At 39.4% G+C, this 19,796-nt stretch overlaps 1 protein-coding gene across 1 annotated transcript in view; it reads right to left on the bottom strand.

Moving 5' to 3' along the window:
* LOC143300645 (DNA topoisomerase I, mitochondrial-like) overlaps positions 1-15,108 on the bottom strand; it is a 29,426-nt gene extending 14,318 nt beyond the window's left edge. Inside the window, exons 1-16 of the mRNA XM_076614465.1 lie at positions 15,001-15,108; positions 14,690-14,723; positions 10,129-10,777; positions 9,349-9,625; positions 8,703-8,791; positions 8,321-8,417; positions 7,729-7,924; positions 7,230-7,351; positions 6,761-6,883; positions 5,983-6,170; positions 4,635-4,779; positions 3,872-4,015; positions 3,039-3,293; positions 2,320-2,434; positions 615-742; positions 141-235 (exon numbers count right to left, since the gene is read on the bottom strand). Of these exons, the coding sequence (XP_076470580.1) occupies positions 141-235; positions 615-742; positions 2,320-2,434; positions 3,039-3,293; positions 3,872-4,015; positions 4,635-4,779; positions 5,983-6,170; positions 6,761-6,883; positions 7,230-7,351; positions 7,729-7,924; positions 8,321-8,417; positions 8,703-8,791; positions 9,349-9,625; positions 10,129-10,777; positions 14,690-14,723; positions 15,001-15,042 (2,699 nt within the window). The 5' untranslated portion in view covers positions 15,043-15,108. The remainder of the gene's footprint in view (positions 1-140; positions 236-614; positions 743-2,319; positions 2,435-3,038; positions 3,294-3,871; positions 4,016-4,634; positions 4,780-5,982; positions 6,171-6,760; positions 6,884-7,229; positions 7,352-7,728; positions 7,925-8,320; positions 8,418-8,702; positions 8,792-9,348; positions 9,626-10,128; positions 10,778-14,689; positions 14,724-15,000) is intronic.
* Between the last annotated feature and the right edge of the window lie 4,688 nt (positions 15,109-19,796).

Below are 19,796 nucleotides of genomic sequence, written 5' to 3' on the forward strand. Positions count from 1 at the left end.
CTATAGCCTTCATCCATAAGTAACATAGTTCCAAAGGGGACTGTTGGAAAGGTCCTATGAAACTTTCGTTCTTTCAACATCACGCTCTCCAACACTTGCACCTGCAGAGAGAAAAGGACAAGTGTTCCCAAACAACTCACGTCCTGGCCTTGGCGGTCTTGGTGGCCTTGTAGTCAGCCTTGATGTCTTTGATGTCCTTCTTGCACTGCTTGATGTCCTTCTTCTTGGCTGCGATCTGCACACAAGTGAACACACTGTGTCATGGTACTGGTCACTTTGTTGTCTTTCCTGCCTGGTCTCCTGTTTTGGCTGATTTCAAGCAGTTAATCCCATCCACCTTTCCATCAAGACAGATATAAGCGTGTGCGTGTGTGCATGCGCGCGTAGAATTTATAAATTCATTTCAACTGACTATGAGTTCAGGAAGAACAAAAGCACATAAAGTGAACATGAATGGTTGAACAAAATTGCTGCTGGAGAGAGAGAGAGAGAGAGAGAGAGAGAGAGAGAGAGATGTGATCTAAGATAAATGAGTGCCAAGGTTTCAAATATTTCACAATGAATGTTCTTTTGTCCTAACAGGGTGAACTGCAGAACTGCGATGCCCCACCCACCTTGTTCTGCAGGTTCTCCATGGATTTGGCAAAGGTCTTTGGCACGGCACGCTGATGGTTGCACAGCACAGCCACAGCACGGTTGGCACGGTTGTAGGACAGGATCTTGGCATTCACATTGTCATCCGCTGAAACAAGCATTGCTTGACTGACCAACATGGATATGTATACAGTAAATATCCTCAGTCTGAAACCAAGCTCTAAGCACTTTACAAACACATCAATTTTACAACAGGCTGCCTACCTGGGTACAGCTGACTGAAAGTTGCCTTAATGTGCTCATGATTCATTTCCTGTGTCTTTCAGTCAGGCTTCAGTCGTACACATGCACATACACACGTATATCAGAGTGGATTTTACCATGAAATTTTGCTGAGGACAGCTCCCTCGTTGCCATGGGTTATTTAACGTGCACTAAGTGCATGCTACACACAGGACCAGTTTATAACCTCATCTGAATGCTTCGTGCTCAGACCACAACTCAACGTCAAGCAGAGGGGAAAAAAATTCTGTCAAGTGTGGGATTTGATCCCATATGGACAGATTTTCCTGCTTTCTTGGTTAACACGTTACCACTAGGCCACTGCTTCACTCATCACATACGCCCATAAAACCCAAAACAGGCTCTTAAAAAAAATTTTTTTTTTAAATTGCAATGGGGAAATCCAAACAATTTTTTCTTCACAAAACAGAACACAACAGTTCTAAATTCAAACTGATCACACATTCCTCAAAGACAAAATATGAGCACATTTCCAGCACTTCTGTACACAATAAACAGAACCTATCATCTGAGGACAGGTGGGAACTACACCATGAGTATGGGTATTTCCATTCTCTGACCAGGTTCATCCATTTGTTCTTGTTTTTGTTTTTGTTGCTTATAGTCCAGCGGACCACACAGGGCCATATCAGGACTGTCAAACCATACAATGCTCAACCGCGTCAACATGAAACTGTCACATTTACAGAAAAACACTAAGACAAACCCACAAAACACAGTTCATGACACAGTATCCCAACCATTTAGCTTCTTATGGCAAATAAGACCAGGCCATGCTCAGGATGCCAGCCATTCTGCTTAATTCATCATCCCCAGATTACAAAAAACTGCAAAATAAGGAAAAAAACAATACTTCAAAGCAAAAAAAAAAAAAAAAACAACAACAAAAAAACAAACAAACAAACAAACAAACAAAAAACCACCAAAAAAAAGGCCATATAGGCAAATAACACTGCAGAATGGGAAGCTAGTGCCCATCCCAGTGTTTACATCTCACTACCTAATCGCCAGAGCAAAACAGCACAGATAGTACATCATAGACTGCGGAAAAGAGAAAAAAGTGTCAAGGCTTGCTTGAAAAAGAAAGGGGAATAGACTAGGAAGGCAGAAAAAGGAGACAACAGTGAAGAAAGAAAAAAAGGCAGAAACAAAGAGTGATAGAAAAGGGGAAATTTCTAGCACAGAATTTCCAGAAGGCGAGGATGCTATTTACACTGAAAGACCCCCGGCATCCCCACACGGGGGATTCATCCATTTAACCCGAGACATTCCTTTCAGGTTTTAACCCAGAAATGAAACACTAGCAAGTCTATAGGTACCACCGTAAAATGTGTGGTGACCTGTTGCTGGAGACTCCCTTACAAAATGGTGCAATCAATTTAGGCTGGGCCCAATGAAGGAGAGGAGGTAGGAGATACATACGGTTGGTGAGAAGGTTGAGCTGCTCCTGTAGAGTGTGGGAGGCGTTGTAGGTACGGAACACTTTGGCTGTCAGACCCTCCATCAGGTCCTGGAGGTGCTTGTTCAGCAAAGACGTCTGCACACACACACACACACCATATCTGTGGTCAGCACACAGTCTGAGACAAACTTCTCATGTCCACTTTCACAGCAAAAAAACACCCCTCTTCCAATATACTAAAACTGATTAACAAACTGAACAGAACCAGCACACTGGCTATAGCTAACAGTAGATTATATGACCCCTAACGCTTAATTCCAATGCAACAGATTTCCACTTGTTCTCTGAGACATCTGCATAATCAGTCCACATGCTGATGTGGTGCTGTGTACACAGATCAGTCCACACACTTTAGACGCCTCTTTGCAACTAGAACTAAAACTGCTCTTCCTTATGGCACAGCTTTCTCGCAGTGACAGCTTAACTACAAATGACTGGTTTACCTCACAGCTTTTAAAATTACATTACATTATCTACTGTTTGTATAAGACAAGACCTAAATGAGTATTTCACTCCTCACAAACCCCTCTTCCTTTGTTTTAAATGATTAGAATGCTGGGGTTGTCTTGACAAGAACTGCTGTGTTAATCTGTCTACATGCATTAACTGGCCTGCGCACACAACAAAAGCAGACATAAAAACAAAAGAGGAAAGAAATATTAAGTCAGAAGAGGCTTACATTCAGCCTGTCAAAGATGTCATCCTCCTTCTGCTTGTTCTCCATGAAGATCTGCAGGTTCTTGAAAACCCGTTTCTCCACAGGGATGGAGTTGGTGTAGCGGATGGAATCCTTACCGAGGAAGTCAAAATCCACCACATAGTTTTTGCCGTCCTTCTCCTCATGCAGAGTGAGATGCTCCACGCGCAGAGAGCAGCAACCTACTGTGTCCGCCGTCTCCCCCTCTTCCTTTTCATTACCTGCTCTAAGGGCCAGCTGCAAACAGGCAATATGAATGTCCATTACAATAACATCCATCTTTCTCTTCTTCCTCTTATGTCCTATTCCTTTTTGAGAAAGAAAATGAAAAGTTATTGCACAGACTGAAGTTAGAGAACATGTCACACCATTTAAAACACACCTGTTACAATGAACAACCTGGCAATCCACAGAAATTTTATGAACACTAAACTGTCCTGGTCCTCCTGAGTCTGCAAAAACCCAGCAAGTGCTTTTCCCCACAGAGTGTTGGTTAAACCTTATCCATTCCTTCTACAAACTTGGCCAATGCAGCTGATAAACAACCAGTGATCGGAACGGCAGTAAGAAATCACCTCTTCTAAAGTGAAAATATTACAAACCCCTGCTGGGTAAGAACTTAGCTGAACAGCTCATTTTCATCAGCTTTCCATCTTTGCTCCTGCATGAAGCAAGAAGGGATTAATGTGTGAAATCATCCCAGAATAACAAAAACGACAACAAAAACCAAACGTTGCCTCCCTGCCCCTCCAGTGGCAGTTGAAAAGAAACAAAGCGTGAAAAGAGTATCACTGTATGGAAGCCAAACGACTGACCTTGTCAATGAAGTAGAGAGCCACAGCACGCTGTCGCACTCTCATCTCTTTGGACTTCCAGTCATCCTGGTAGCTGGCACGGATCTTGTCCACACATTTGTGCAGGCGACGGGCAGTTTCGTATTTCTGCCAGTCCTTCTCTCCCTGCAGAATAAGCAGTGATAAAACTGGTAATGACACACATAAGATACCTCACTGCATGTGATGAGGGCATTGTCAATGCTCCAGAGCCACAAAGCTAAATTAAAAAAAAAAAAGAAAAAAAGAAGGATACATACTGTTTACCTGGCCAAATTCAATAAACAAAATAAACCATCAATTTATCATACCAACCAACAAGTAACACCTCTGTATACTATTCCTGGGCACAAAGTTAAAAGAACATTGTGAAAAAAAAAGAATTTTTTTTAACTGCTGATTTAAGGTACTATCACTACAAGCCAACAATTCCCTAACAACTAAATTATCTACTTAAAAAATAAAATAACCTTGGTTTCTATATAAACAAACATAAACATACATTCCCAAAGTTACTACAAAAACTTGAAATCTGAAAAAGAATGACAAGCTACAAAATGGGGAATCAAATGTAATGCAAACACTATCTTCATTTTTCCAGCTTAGATTTTGATATCTAACATCTCTCTCTCTCACCTAATAGTCGAACAAAACGTATTCTGTAATCTCAAGAACAATTTCTCTTATACATCTATGTAGCTAGGGTGTCTCTACAGCTGCACAGCAGACATGACGAGCTCCATACCTTTAGTTTGGAGGCAGCATTCAACATGACATATTTCACAGAGCCCTGGATGTTCTCTGTCCAGCTGCTGAGCCAGGTGACGTGGTTGTCATGGCGAACCTCCTTCCACCTGTGACCATCAGGTGCCTTGGGAACTGTGGAGTCCCTAAAGCACGCACACACACACACGCACACACAAACATCAGTTAGATCATATTATACTAGAATCCAAGACTGCGACTATTAGTAAAGGAGAGACTGTGCAACATTTTCATAATGATACTGTATCTATCAAAGGAAATTTTCTATCTAAAATTACGTTTAAATAACATACTTACCGTGACCCAACTAGTGCAGACTCCGGCAGGGGTCTGACATTCCTGTCCTGTGCAAACTATCCGCCCATGCGGAGCAGACGAAATTACGGCCGATAACTTCCCGGAAGTTGGTAACCTCCCCACATGAAATGCACTTCCACAGCCTGATCCAACCCAGCCATTGACTGCCGACAACTTTCTGCAGGTTACTCCAACATGCCACACTCAGGCAGAGAAGCCACCAAGCCTTCCGTATGCCCCTTCGTGATGGTACCTACCTGGGCAATTACACAACCCTGTCCCAGAGACACCAGGGACATCAAGTCTTTTGTTGCCAAATGTCTGCCATTCTATGCTTAGGCAACATACCAGTGCTGTCATTTTTCGACAACGTCAAAAAAAGGGGGGGGGGGGGGGGGTGAGTATGTGTATATCAGCTTAGTAGCTGTGTCTACTGAACTGCTGAATAATGATGACTGAGGATCAGCTGTGCCAAGCAGCTAAATTTCAAATTTCAATTTTTGGACTGGGGAGGGGAGGGTTTTTAGACTTTGTTTTTGTTCATCACCATGCACAATCCTTACTTTCACAGTGTGTACAAAAATGGTGGTTTTTTGTATCTACCTTCACAATGTATACAAAAATGAATATATTATATGTATCTTACACAATTGCCAGGGGACACCCATGGTTTTATTTCACAACAGATCATGGAAGATCAGCTGACCAACACATTTAAACATGAAATGTTGCTATGTTGTGCAATGAAGTGTTGGTAGAGTATTACAGTGCAATGTAATTAGTGCAGTGGTATAGTGTATTATGGATATTATGGCAAATATGTCAGCGTTCCTCCTTAAATCCGTTGGTTGTTTTTTTTTGATAAACCACTGTAGAATGCAGTGTGCATATGGGCAACACTTATCCAAACAGAATAATGCAGTATTGCACAGGTACAAACAAGTCTCTGGTTTACACAAATCAGACAAAAAACAAAAAAAAACCCAAACAAACACAGAAAAAGACAGCACTCCTTAGATCTGAACACTGACTTGCTGCAGTTGATGATGACATCTTCGGGCACAACCCGGCGCTTCAGCATGCCCTGTTTGGGGTGATCTCCACGGCCACGGAACAGACCTGGGGGCTCGATCTTGAAGTTGCCAATCTTCTCTTTGTGGCCATCGATGACGCAAAAGCCATACTCATTTGTGATCTCCTCGTTCTTCTTCTTCAGAATCTGCAAACAACAACTGGCTGCTCACAAAAGGAGTTGTAGTCTTTCCTACGTGCCACGTTGTGGAACATATTGAACTTGCGTGAAAGTAGATCAACTTTAGAAAGAAAAAAGGTAAAAAATAAAATAAAATAAATTATTTAATTAAAAATTAATAAAATTTAAAAAAAAATTAAAAAAAGAAAGAAAGAAAGAAAGAAAAAAAAGAAAGAAAGAAAGAAAGAAAAAAAGAAGAGATGCATGCTGGCAATCCCAGGAGACCACAAATCATGAAGAGGATATTCACATCACTTCCCTCTCTCTTAATACTGCCGGTTTTGACTCTCAGTGCTGATCCCATGTACCAATTACCTCTGTACAATCACTTCACTCCTGTGCTGCGATTCCAAACCCCCCTCACTCCCACAGACACCATCACTTTTCTCTTTACAATCACTTCCAACTTCCCTTTGTAGTAATTCACTTTCCCTTTGTAACATCATCCAACCTTTCAACATGTTATCACTCCACTTTAATGATCACAAAACCACCTAAACCCACAAACAGAATAAAATTTAAAAAAAAGAAGAAAAAAAGGCAAGACATTGACTTACCAGTTTTTCTTCCTTGGACATGTTCTTACGCTGCTCATTCTTCACTTTGAAGTACTCGTTCATTTCAGTGAAATTGCATCTCTTCAGATCAGTAATTTTCTCCTTCTCCGCTTTGGTCATCACCTGGAGGAAATAAAAACACAGCAATGGCACGTTTAAACCTCCCTGTGACCCAGGGGTCCATATCAAAGGCAACTGGGTGCTCTTGGGTCTGGCTGATGCTTGGATACACTATGAAAGAAAGCAGAGACTGAGATCCTGACATATGGTCTCAAATTTAAAAATCACCTCAATCATTCTTATCAACCAACATAAAAAAACTCAAGTTTTTGGCTTTGTGGAAGGCTATGGCAGATTCGGCAATCATTTAAAAACAAAAAAACATCATTTAAAAACAAAAAACAAAGAAAGAAAGAAAGAAACAAACAAACAAAAACCCCACAAAAAACAACCAACCCCAGAAGATTACCTTGCGCCAGTCTTTGAAAAAGTTTTGGTTAAAAACTTCTTTGGTGGTGTAGTCATGGTCCAACATCTTCGCATAAAATGTGGCCACCTCTTCTGTCTCTGGCTCCAACTTCATTGCATGACCTGTCCCACACAGAGAAAACACTTTGGTCATAGCTGACCCACACAAAAAGTTCTGAACATTGAAATGTTTCTGTGCAAACAAATGCATGTATAAACAAGTGACTGTCAGACTGAGGGCAAGTATTTTTTCTCTCTGGTTTATATGCATGTACATTTATGTTAGCATATACTGCAGTTATCTGCTATAATTTTCTTTTTCAAGGATTGTTTTCTTATTAAGTTAAAAACAGAGTTTTCTGTGAAACATTATAATAAAGCAACTCTCCAAAGACTATTCACAGTTAATTATTGTCAGAGAACCATAGTACCTTTAGGAGTACTTGTCAAAGCAAAATGTTTCATCTAAAAGCAGTGGCTCACCATTCTCCATCACTCACCATCATAGTAGAATTTGATGTCGGCAGGCAAGGGCTCATAGGGCGGAGCAAAGACTGGGCCCTTGTGCTCCAGGTAGGTCCACTTGACGCCATCCTCACGCTTCTCTTCCTCCCACCACTTCCACACCACCGGCTCCTCCTTCTCCTTCTTCACTCGCCCACCTTCCTTCCCTTCTTCCTTCTTGCCTTTCTTGGCCTATGACAAGAACAATCAACAAAGTCACATTAAACAGGTGTAACTCCACAGCTTTTCTGGCCACCATGTCAATCGGTCATGTTGAAATTTGGCATTTGATGACTTTGCTGCCTGCGCCAATACTGTGGCATTACATGCTGACCACTGGTCTGATCCTTGCCTGCTGCAGAGGTCATGATTTAAGTTGGGAAAAATGTATACATATGCATGCGGCTTTTCTAACCAATGAAAAAAAACACCTGCATATCCTATTAACAGGAAATTTTCCATATTGACAATCTTATTTCTGGACATATTACTGGAGGAATTCTTAAATCAACTGTTTCTCTAAGTGTATGGTTAATAAGGGACTGGTACAAAAGCAAACCTAACAGCACAGAAGTACACAAAACTCACCTTTTTGGCAGGCAAAATTTCATCTTCGTCGTCTCTGCCTTTTCTCTTCTGGGGTTTTGGTTTTTCTTCGGTCTTCACCTTCTTTACTTTGTTTGCCCTGGACACAAGAAATCACATTTCCTGAGTATCAGATGAAGAGGACACAATATCAATATTTATCATCTGATTTGTTCTTTCAGTTTGGTACTTGCAAATGTAGAACACACTGTCAAACAAGATATGACTGTGTTAAAAAAAAGAAAAAAAAAGAAGAAAAAAAAAGAGGATTTATTTATTATTAGCGGGACAAGTTCAAGTATAAGGGAGACTAGTTCAAGTATAAATACATAATTTCATTTTCATACAAGGTGCCAAAATGAAACCTCTTCCCAATCCCACTTACCTGGATGACAGAGGTTCATCATCCTCATCTGACTCTTCCCTTTCGCGTTTCACAGTCTTGGTGGGAGAACTCTCCTTCATCCGCATTGACTAAAGAAAACAAATTTTAATTACATCAATATCAAATAATTAAAACAGAAGCCACTCAACAAATGTGAAATTTCTTTGCACAATATCAAAATCCAAATATAAGGAGAAAGGAGAAATCAGAAACACTTTAATGATTCAACAATGAAAAGTTGCCCAAATCTGGCATGCTACCTGCATTTAAATCTTCAATCTCAATTTACTGTTTCATGTGTTTATTTGCTTTTTTTTCTAATCAAAAATAATGTTTAAGGAAACTCAATAAAGTAATTTCACAAATCTAGAATAACATCATTCAGAAAAAAACAGTAATTCAATTGACATACTTTCACATAAAAATAAGCATATAATGATTCACCACAAATAAGACAATCAAAATTTCTTAATCATAAAAGGGGAAAAATATAAATCACCAGAACACCAGTTTAATGGGATGATCCAAATGATGCACAGAGAAATGAAGAACCAATTTCTCAACCAATCAACTTCTAAACAAATTTAAATTTTCTTTTTTCTGGAAGATTCAAATGTCACATATTTTGGAAAAGTTATGAACTCACCAAAGGCTTTTCATCATCATCGCTTTCAGGTTCTTCTTTGACCTCAGTTTTGACTTCTTTCTTGGGTGACTTGACTTCTTTTACAGGTGACTGTGACGGTGCCCGTTCTTTCTTTGGAGATGCTGCCGATGTTTTGGTGGGCGACAGAGGTTCTTCCTTAACTCGTATGCTTGGGGACTTCTCTTCCACTTTGGTAGTTTTGTCCTCTTGTGAGGTCTTGCTGCTGCCACTGCTAGATTCCTTTTCCCTTTTGATTGAACTGCTGCCGTCCTTAGATCTGGTAAAATCATAAACCAAAATACATTTCTGTCCCTTAAACTATTAGGTACTCTTGTCATAAGTTTCAGCAAAGTAATATGCAAAAACTCTGGGTCATTAGGAAACTAAGAAACCAACAATCATTAATTCCAACTGTAAAAAAAAAAAGTGTTGTGCAGAGGAAGGCATCTTTTAACAAAGATCTGACATGCAATGCCCAACACAAGTTGCCAACCAACAGCACCGTTGCTTTTATAAGTTTATTTGTCTGGTTAACTTATTCTGTATTAACTGACTGCTGCAATGTTTAAAATTAAAATGAAAGGAAAACATAAGGACCATTCAAGGCTGTAAAAGATAATGAGTGAGTGAGTTGCCAAAATATTGGCCTTGCTTTGCACAGACTATTTCATAGTCAATTCATAATATTAAAACAGTGAATGTTCTAAAATAACATGCATATGGTTAAGCACATAATAAATGTGCACACAAAAACAAGCGTACACAGACTCGGTGACAAACCTGTGTTTGTCTGACGATGATGATGAAGAGGATTTGGAACTGCTGCTGTGGTGGTGATCCTTGGACTTGTCCCGGGTCTTGTCAGAACTGCTTGATCCACTGGACTTGGACTTTTCGGAATGTTTGCTACTGGACGATGACTTGTCCTTGGAATGGCTGCTGCTGCTGCTGCCCTCCTTTGACTTTGAACTCTCCTTGTTGGAGGAGGACCCCCCTTCCCTGTGTTTGCTGGAGCTGGAGGAGGAGCTGCCATCCTTATGCTTGGAGCTGGAACTTGAGCTGTGAGAACTGGAGGAGTGTTTGGAGGAGCTGGAGCTCTTCTCCTTATGCTTGCTGGAACTGGACGAAGAGGAGCCATCCTTGTGCTTGGAGGAAGAGGAGGATCCCTCCCTGTGCTTGGAGGAAGAGGAGCTCTCCCGGTGTTTTGAGGAGGAGGAGGACCCCTCTTTATGTTTAGAGGAGGATGAAGATGAGGAGTGGTGCTTGCCATCTTTGGACCGTTCCTTATGCTCCGAAGAACTTGAATTGTGTTTGCTGGAGGAGCTGGGTGACTTGAAATTTTCTTTGTCATGATTTACATGATTTGACACTCCGTTCACTGGAGAATGGTTGGAATTCACATTCTGCATCTTGACTTTCAGGTCATTTTCTGTAAATATATGATTTGAAATTTTAGTTGATGTGTCTCTGAAATCAGTAGCAACAAGAATAACAACTTGAACTGCCATGTTCTTTCAGTCTAAATACAAACACTACTTTCCAATTTTCAAACAAGCATAGTGTCACTTGCATACTAACTTTTCATATGCTATTGGCAATGTTTGACTCTCAATCCAAAAATTTATGGACAAACTGAACTAAGAATGGAAAGGAAGTAATCTAATATGTTGAGGAACAGCTAAGTAAGCAAGCACAAACAAGAACACTGTATTATACATTTGGAAAACATGGTGAAAAAACAGAAATACTGCCAAAAATAAGCAAAGCAAGCAAAGAAGTATTTTCTTTTAAAGTAGTGGTCTGCTATATAACATTTTACTGATTTTTCCAAGTGTTTTCATCAAAGAGGTTACTGATGTTACATGTTCATGTTGTGTTCAACGTAAAATACACTCTGAAAGGAGTTTCCCCTGATACTCAAGTTACTGCATTATGGTTATGTTCATGAGTAAAATAATATGCTTGTACAGAATCTTTATGTCGCTGGGTAAGACTCTTCTCCCCAAATCTGTTACTTATTGAAGTTATTCCCCCTTTTCATTTTTTAAAAAAGTTCTTTTTACTAATATTTCTGTCTGATCTGTTAAAATGCTCATTTAACTTTATGTATCCCATGCAATTTTTTTGTGTTTGATTTTTTTTTTTTTTTTTTTTTTTTTTTTTTTTTTTATTATAGCATGGATGCTCCTCCAGTGAACTGAGTGTCCACAATAGTGTTTTCTGCTATGCACAAGGTTCTCAATGTGCAGTAAAAGCTGGATAACATACTGCAGATACATGATTATATGAGATAAGTTATAAACCACAGGTTACCAGCATTACACAGATTTACAGTGTTTTCATAAACACCACTGAGTTTGCAGCAACACATTCTCTGTTCATTTTTCTTTCTTCTTAACAATTACCATCTTCATACAGCTCAAGGTTTCCTAGGTGTCCTTTCAATACTGTGGGAAATTTTGCAAACGCAAGAAACATTTGAAATTTTTACACAAAATCAATAATGGTGTCCCACTTTTATGCTTGGTAAGTAATGGATATAAGCCAGTGCCATATCCCATAAATAATGTATCTTGACATAAACGTTCAAAAGAATATACTGATCAACAATGTCTTAATTTTGACTCCGATTTATCCTTATTAATATAACCGATAGCAAATACTGACTGACATGTGGCTACTTAAGTATTCATTTGTCAATTTTGGTTGCCAGTCTTGTGGAACTTAAACCCTTTTCTCTAAATCATATATTCTCTAATATTAACAATCATGATATGAATCTTGCCACCTTTCTCAAAACAGTCCACAGTGCTGTGTTCCTCATAACTGTGATTGATATTTGAAGCAACACTGTAAATACTGGGTAAGTAATTCACTTATGGTATGCATGTTTAATATCGCAAGATCCCTCAGACTGAAGGTATCCAATTCACCATTCTATGGTCACATTTCATAGTTTGCTAATTTCAGCTTGATGACAGGGAAAGGAGTGGGCTGAGAGTGAGTTGGCGTCAACAACTCCTGGCCTCCAACCCCCCCGCTATCATATTCTATAACACCTCCCCTCCCCAACAGATTATCTCTTGAGTTATCTTTTTATCAACATTTTTGTGATGCTTGTCTAAAGTTCTACATTTTAAAATCTATCAGTATCAGTAGCTCAAGGAGGCATCACTGCGTTCGGTCAAATCCATATACGCTACACCACATCTGCCAAGCAGATGCCTGACCAGCAGCATAACCCAACGCCCTTAGTCAGGCCTTGAGGAAAAAAATAAAATTAAATAAAATGAAAAAAGAAAAAGAAAAAGAATTTTTTTTTAATAATAAAAATAACAAAAATTAAAAAAATTAACAATAAATAAATTTTTTTAAAATATAATAAAAAAATTAACAATAAATAAATGAAATAAAATAAATAAATAAATAATTAAAAAACTGCATTAATTTTGTTTAACTAAATTGATTACAGAATTGGCAAGTTACACAGACAGATTTTAACTACCTTTCAAATTCATGCCCAACTGACCATATTCCACCAAGATTCTGCACTCAAAGGATTGACATAAATTAATATTTACATGTATGTACTTCTGTTGTTTTACATCATCAGGCATTAAGGTAACCTTCATTTCTGTTATGAACACACTTAATGACTTATAGTATATCTTGTTCAGTTGTCACAAACACACAAAAAATATGCCACAGGTGGTCAACATAACTGCCAATTCTTTTTTTTTTGTCTTCTTTTTTTTTTTTTCAATCTGAATACTTTTTAAAAAAATATTACAAGTAGAATCCCTATGATAATTTTACACATTAGCCAGTTGTCTGCAACAATACTGTGAGAAGAAGACACCTTCAACTTTTCTGTTTTATAAATGTTAAATCTGAATCAACTGAAAACTTCCAAAATATCAATTTTAAAAATCTACTTCATCACCACTGATAAAATTAATATAACGAGAATTGGGTGTTAAAAAAAAGGAAGTGAAGATTGTTAAAAAAAACAACAACAAAAAACAACACAGGCCACAATAATGAAAATGTTTTCTTCCTCTTAAAAAGTCTTATGTCTTCTCTGGCAAATTCTGCTGCTTGTATTAACATGGAACACAGTCTGAGTGTCTTCTCTTTTCTTGTTCTTTATTACTCTGTCCAATATTTTCTGTATATATGCAAACAGCATGAGAAAAATTTGATTTAAAAAATCTTTTTTTTTTCTGTCTTGAAAAATATGAATGTTGTTTGTTAGTAACTTGTGCTTACATCATTTTCGCTTTACCTATCCCAATGCAAAATCATTGGTTACTGAATGTAAGTGTTGAAACTGGTCTCATGCATTAAGTGCACAGTAGTAGTATGCAAATCTAAAATCCAACAATTAAAACAGAAACTAACTCAGTTTTTCAGTTTTAAAAATTCATTTTTATGGACTAAACAAAACGAGAAAGGAGTGAGTATATGTCCAGACAGCCTAAAACAATAACTTGTGAAGTGTTGGTTCCTACCAACACTTAATTAAATAGTTATTAACTCTCTGTAACAATTGTTGTTAATCCACCTTTTAAAACTACTTCTAATTTGTGATTTTATGTCATAATTATTTCAAATTCAATCCACATCATAAAAAAAAAAAAAACATTATTAATCACACCTTATCAAGAACTGTCATGAATAAAACAAATACTTCATTAGTGATTTACACAATTCCACTTATTCAGAAAAGAAGAAAAAAGCAGAGCTCTTACTAATCTTAGTATTAATAACATTGTCTTACATCAACACAACTCTTGAACAAAGAAAACTTCATAAGAATGCTTGATGTTTTGCACTGTTAATGCATTCACTTCAATGAATAATCAAAGTTACAGTTTTTTTCTATTAAAAAATTGAACAATTACAACATGTTACAATATATTATAATTATTCAAACCAATATCTTTTAATCAGAGAAATGTTTCTTTAAAATGTCTTGTTATTCATAGCCATTACAAATTTAAATATCAAACAACAACAAAAAAGCAAAAAAGACACACCTGCGCGCGACTTCTGTTTGCAACACACGTGTTAGACGACACTAGTTTCCTTCTTTCTACTCTCAGAGACTAACTGCTAGGAGCCTGACCACCTGTCCTTCAGTTCACGTGGCGATCTCTTCAAACAGTGCATGTCAAAGGGCTACAGAACTTACAAAAACTTAAGAATGACTGGTTACCAACATAACATAAAACACTGGACTCACATAATTTAAAATCAAATATATATCACAAAATCAGTGAATGGTCCAGTTTGTCGAATCCTAACAAATCGGTCAAGCGATAGAAACACTGGAACTTACCTCGACCTGTTTCGGCATTATCGCAACCATTTTCCTGAAACATAAAGTGAAAACTTCGTGTAAATGAATATTTTGTCACTAATTATGCAGTTTTTGGCATTATTCCTGTCATATAAAGAACATAAAGAACATTTCACCACCAGTCTTTGTATGGATCCCCACTTGGAACAAAACTAGCTCGCCATTTTGACACAGCTCAAGAAAACGGCCGCTTTTTTTCCTCCACTATGGAACGATTGATATGGCTATATAACTCAATAAATATCACAGATAATACGCATATACATATACATAAACAATAAATATCTGACCTGTATATGTTCTGTCCGTGGATCATCCTTTGGAGACTCCATCAACGTGTTTTTTCTGTGAGTCGCGTGTTGCCCCTTTGAAAACTTAAAGTTCTCTGATGGCTTCTGGCTGGCTTGTCGGCTAAGTGCAAATTTCTCGTTGCTGCGCATGCGCTAAAGAAAAGCCTTTCTTTGTTTTTATTTTTAGATTGTTTGACGTCATATGGGGTTCCCTCTGTGTCCTTGTTTCCTCACAGGAATGCCGCAGGTGTTTACTTACTGATTCATCATTATTTCCTTTTCTCGCGATTTATTTTCTTTCTGTTTTTATTTTGCCTTTTTTTTTCCTCAAAGCAATACATCATTACGTAATCTGACAATAAATGGCCACAGCGAAAAGTAAACCCAAGTGTCAGTTCAAGTAGTGAAAACAAACAAAAACAAACAAATTTCGTGAAAGTGAAATTGTGTCCAGTCCTTTAAACTGTTACGGTGGCACTCTAAACAACAAAGAACATTCAGAAAGCAACTGAACCTTTAATAAACAAGGCAAATTTGGGGTGGTTGCAGAATGGGGTCGAGGTGGGTGGCCGGGGTAGGGGTGGTAGGCTTGGGTGTGCTCAAGCTGTTTTTCTTGAGATCTGAGGGGTGAATGTGGGTGCGTGTTTGGATGGTGGTGATGAGAGTAAAGGAAATCATGAATATTAATTTCAACTTATTTTGTGATGGGAAAATGCCGGACTCGACTGCACAGCCTTCGCAACAGTGAACGCTTTACCGTTGCAGTTATCCACTGACAGCCACGGTCAACCCGGCAGTGCGACATGAAAGTGCGCAATGGGCGATGGGACATTGTGAGCCCTTGATCTATGACGTGCATAGACACTGTGCACACTGTCACCATGAGATGTTGTGCGTGTCTGAGCACTGAGATGTTAGTGTTCACTGATGCCAGTGCCAACTGAAAACGCACGGTAGCCTGGCTCATCATTATTCAGCGGTTTTGCTGAGCGCCCTCACACCGCGCGCGCGGCAGTTGCAACAAGGAAGAACTTCAGCGATTGCTGACCTAAGCACAAAACCCAGGAATGATCTAAATTAAGAACCAGCTCATTGGTGTCGCCGAGACAGATCCCCTTGTTCACTGAGTCTCTCGGACGACTGAGATGCTCACATGAACGTAGTCGAGGCCGAATGAAATGAAATATTACTGACGATGTTTCAATGCGCAAGCGATGTTTACTTTAACCGAATTACGGTGGGGTTTTTTGTTTGTTTTTTGGTTGTTGTTTGTTTGTTTGTTTTTTGTTTGTTTTTTGTTTTGGGTTTTTTTTAACTAGTAAGTAAAATAAACCATTCACTCACTCGATCAGTCAATATGCATGATGTTTCAAAAAAAAAAAAGTGTTCTTGTACATTAACAATTTGTAAAGTTTTTCAACTTAAAATAATAATCATGGCAACTAACTCAGCCCCATACATAGTTGCCGATACTGATATACGGCATAAATGCCGGCCTCAGCCGGTCTCTATTTATATACCACAAATACTGATTTCTGGTCATAGCGTCTGCCCACTAGCTCGTTCTCGTGTCCTCTCCGTGTTGAGCAGGTCATACATGGAGTGGAGTTGCTGCTAAAGGAATCAAGTTAAGGAACTGACTTCAGCTGAATGATATCCGAAACGCCCTTTCACTGACACTGTCCCACACACCGGCTGACCTCTCGCCCCCCCCCCCCCCAGCCCCCCCCCCCCCCCGCCCCCCTCCACAGAGAGACAGACAGACAGACAGACAGAGAGAGCAATAAATGAATCAGTCAAGATAGCACCGACATAAGTATAGATATAGATATGTGCACATGAGAATCTTTAAGTTGTGCACACACACGCATACACACACACGCACACACACACACACACACAGAGCAATAAATCATAGTGAATCAACTGAGATAGTACCGACATAATATAGATAGGTGCACATACAGAATTGTGAAAAAATGTACACAGTTCTCCCATTTCTCATGATTTTTGCAAGCCTGATCAAATTTCATCCGCAGATAGCCTATCTTCACCTTCACCTATCCCGTAGTCTTGTGGACCGTTGGGGCGCCACAGGTAATCTGGCAACCAGCATCCTCCAATCCTCTCGGTTTTCTGACCTCCTGATTGTATCGCTCGACCTCAAGCCCGTCCGATATGATCTTTGTAGGAGATGCCCAGGAGTCTTCGAAAGCATCTCATCTTCAAAAACTTCAAACTTCAAAAACATCTCAGTGGACTGTATTCTCTTTTCTATTTCAGCTGTTAAGGTCCACGATTCACATGCATACAAGAGTATTGATGTCACCAGAGTATGCATCAGTCTGATCTTTGAGCCGAGTGCAATGTTCCGGTCGTTCCAGATGTACCTCAGTTTTGTGAGCGCTGCTATCGCCTGTGCAATCCTGGAGAGTACTTCGGGTTTGGATCCCTCATCTGTCACAATTGCTCCCACTGAGGTATTTAAAGCTGTGGACAGTTTCTAGCTTCTGGCCATGTCAGTGCTGATGCCATTGGTGTTGTTGGTCATCAGTTTGGTCTTCTCTGCGCTGATCTGCATGCCATGATAGCCTATATTACAGATGAAACTGGTACAAAAGATATTCAGAATCAGATTCAGTGTGCTGTGCTTACCAGAACGGCGAGACTGAGGAATTTAATCACTGGAGATCATCAACTCATGAGAAATGATGCTGTCAGATCATTAATTGTCTGCTTATTGAGTCCACTCTGGACGATGATTCACTTTCCCACTGGCATAAAGAATATGGAGCCGGGGTGACTTAGCTGGCATTATCTCAGGGAAAGATGAACTGAACATACCGGCCTCCAACCGGTCTCCGTTCATGTTGTCAACTGAGTCTTCAGTGATGAGAAGTACTGACCTGTCTTTCACCCAGAAGACTAGAGGAACGCCAGCAACAGCAGGACTTGAGCCAAATACCAGCTTCCAGTTCAAAGAGTCTTATGTGGCAAAGCCGGGACACTGTGGCTCCGTATGCCAGCAACTGAGTGAAATCCCATGTGTGGGTTTTCAGAGAGGCATTGGAATCCCTTGTGTAAAGGTGCTGGAATGGGGACAACAGAACTTGTGGGTCTGGATCATAATGATCTCCAGAAGCCATGAGAGTGAGGTTCTCTCGATTCCACACAGATTGTTATCCGGGTGCTGTGGTCAAACTTTTTTTTCGTCAGAGCGCTTGATTCTTGCCCGAGTTTCTTGTTTTACCCCCTCTCACACCTGGTGGGTAAAGGGTGGAGATTTTTCCGATCTCCTGGGTCAACACATATGCAGACCTGCTAGTGCCTGAACCCCCATTCGTGTGTATATGCATGCAAAAGATCAAATGCATGTGTTAAAGTCGTTGTAATCCATGTAAGATGGCGTCGGTGGGTTATGGAAACAAGAATATGACCAGCATGGTCATCCCCGAAAGTTGGGTATGGCTGCCTGCATGGCAGGGGAAATAAAGGAAAAACGGTCACACACGCAAAATGTTACGCGCGCGCGCGCGTGTGTATGTGTGTGTTAGTTACTGAAACCTGATTGAATGATACATGAAATGAATGATGAGCGCCCACTGGAATTGAGCTGTCAGGTGGTTCTTCCCAGGTAGGCACCCTGTTGTGCAAGTGACTCCGTGTTTGTAAAGCGGTTTTGAGCTTGGTCTCTGACTGAGGATAGCATTCATTATCGTCCTTTCAAAAATGTTAAACCATTCTGCCATAGCAATCCTGAACCATGATCACACAGTCTGGCTTTGATAAGATTTAATGATCCTCTACAACCTGTTGCACATGTTGTTATCTGTAGCTGTCCATAAAAAAAAATTGCTTGTAATGTGATTAAATAAAAGATGACTGCTGAGTCCTTAAAACTTCCAATGATGACACTTCTTTTCAAAGTGAGTCTTATTTCATAACCAATAGTTGTTGTTTTTTCCAAACAAGACTTTCTTCATTTGATGTTTGTATTGCTGTTGGTTTGCAGATGACATTGCTGTCACATTTGAGGATGGGTTGGGGGCAGGGATGCATGCATGAGCTCTGCAAGTTCCTGAAAGTAGAGGTCTTCAGTTGTCTTTAAAACTCAGTGTTATCATTTATGTCACAGTAACTTGTTTTTGTGCTCATGGATATGTACATGATGCTGGACTGGCAGCTGGTAAAAATATATATCTTCAAGTATTTCTCATCAGCTTTTTATGTATGATATTGATTGTTGCTGTGGATTCTTTTACATGCACTGTGCACATGCCGTGCATGGTTCCTCAGTTTATTATCTCATCAGAAAGACTAGGAGCCAGACCACCACACAAGATTTAGTAGAGGGGGAGAAGAATCCTGCATCTTGTATGGGACTCGAACCTATGAACACTTGCTTCCTAGTTGGGTTCACTGCCGCAGGGTCACCAATTCATAAATCTATGTGTGTGTGAATAAGACATGGCAGCAGTAAAAGGGTCAATGTATTTGGTTACAAAAATCCTCTTCCTGAAGATTGCAAGAGACCTGCATCATTTATCCATTCAAAGTGTATTGCCAATGAAACATATGTTGATTTTTTTTTTTTTTTTTGTTCATTCATGGATGCAATTTCTCCAAACATTCCTTTTGAAAAGTAAGCTTTTTCATGTGTGGTAGGTTTAACACTGCTGCTTTGGCAGGCATACTCAAGGACAGCTGGCTATGTTTGTGTTTAATTTACCTGCCAACACAGACATTGATTATGGAATCTTTAATCTGTACATCATGCTCCTTTGTACCTGAACACA

Source organism: Babylonia areolata, chromosome 26 (genome assembly GCF_041734735.1).
Source record: "Babylonia areolata isolate BAREFJ2019XMU chromosome 26, ASM4173473v1, whole genome shotgun sequence".
Taxonomy (NCBI): Eukaryota; Metazoa; Mollusca; class Gastropoda; order Neogastropoda; family Buccinidae; genus Babylonia; species Babylonia areolata.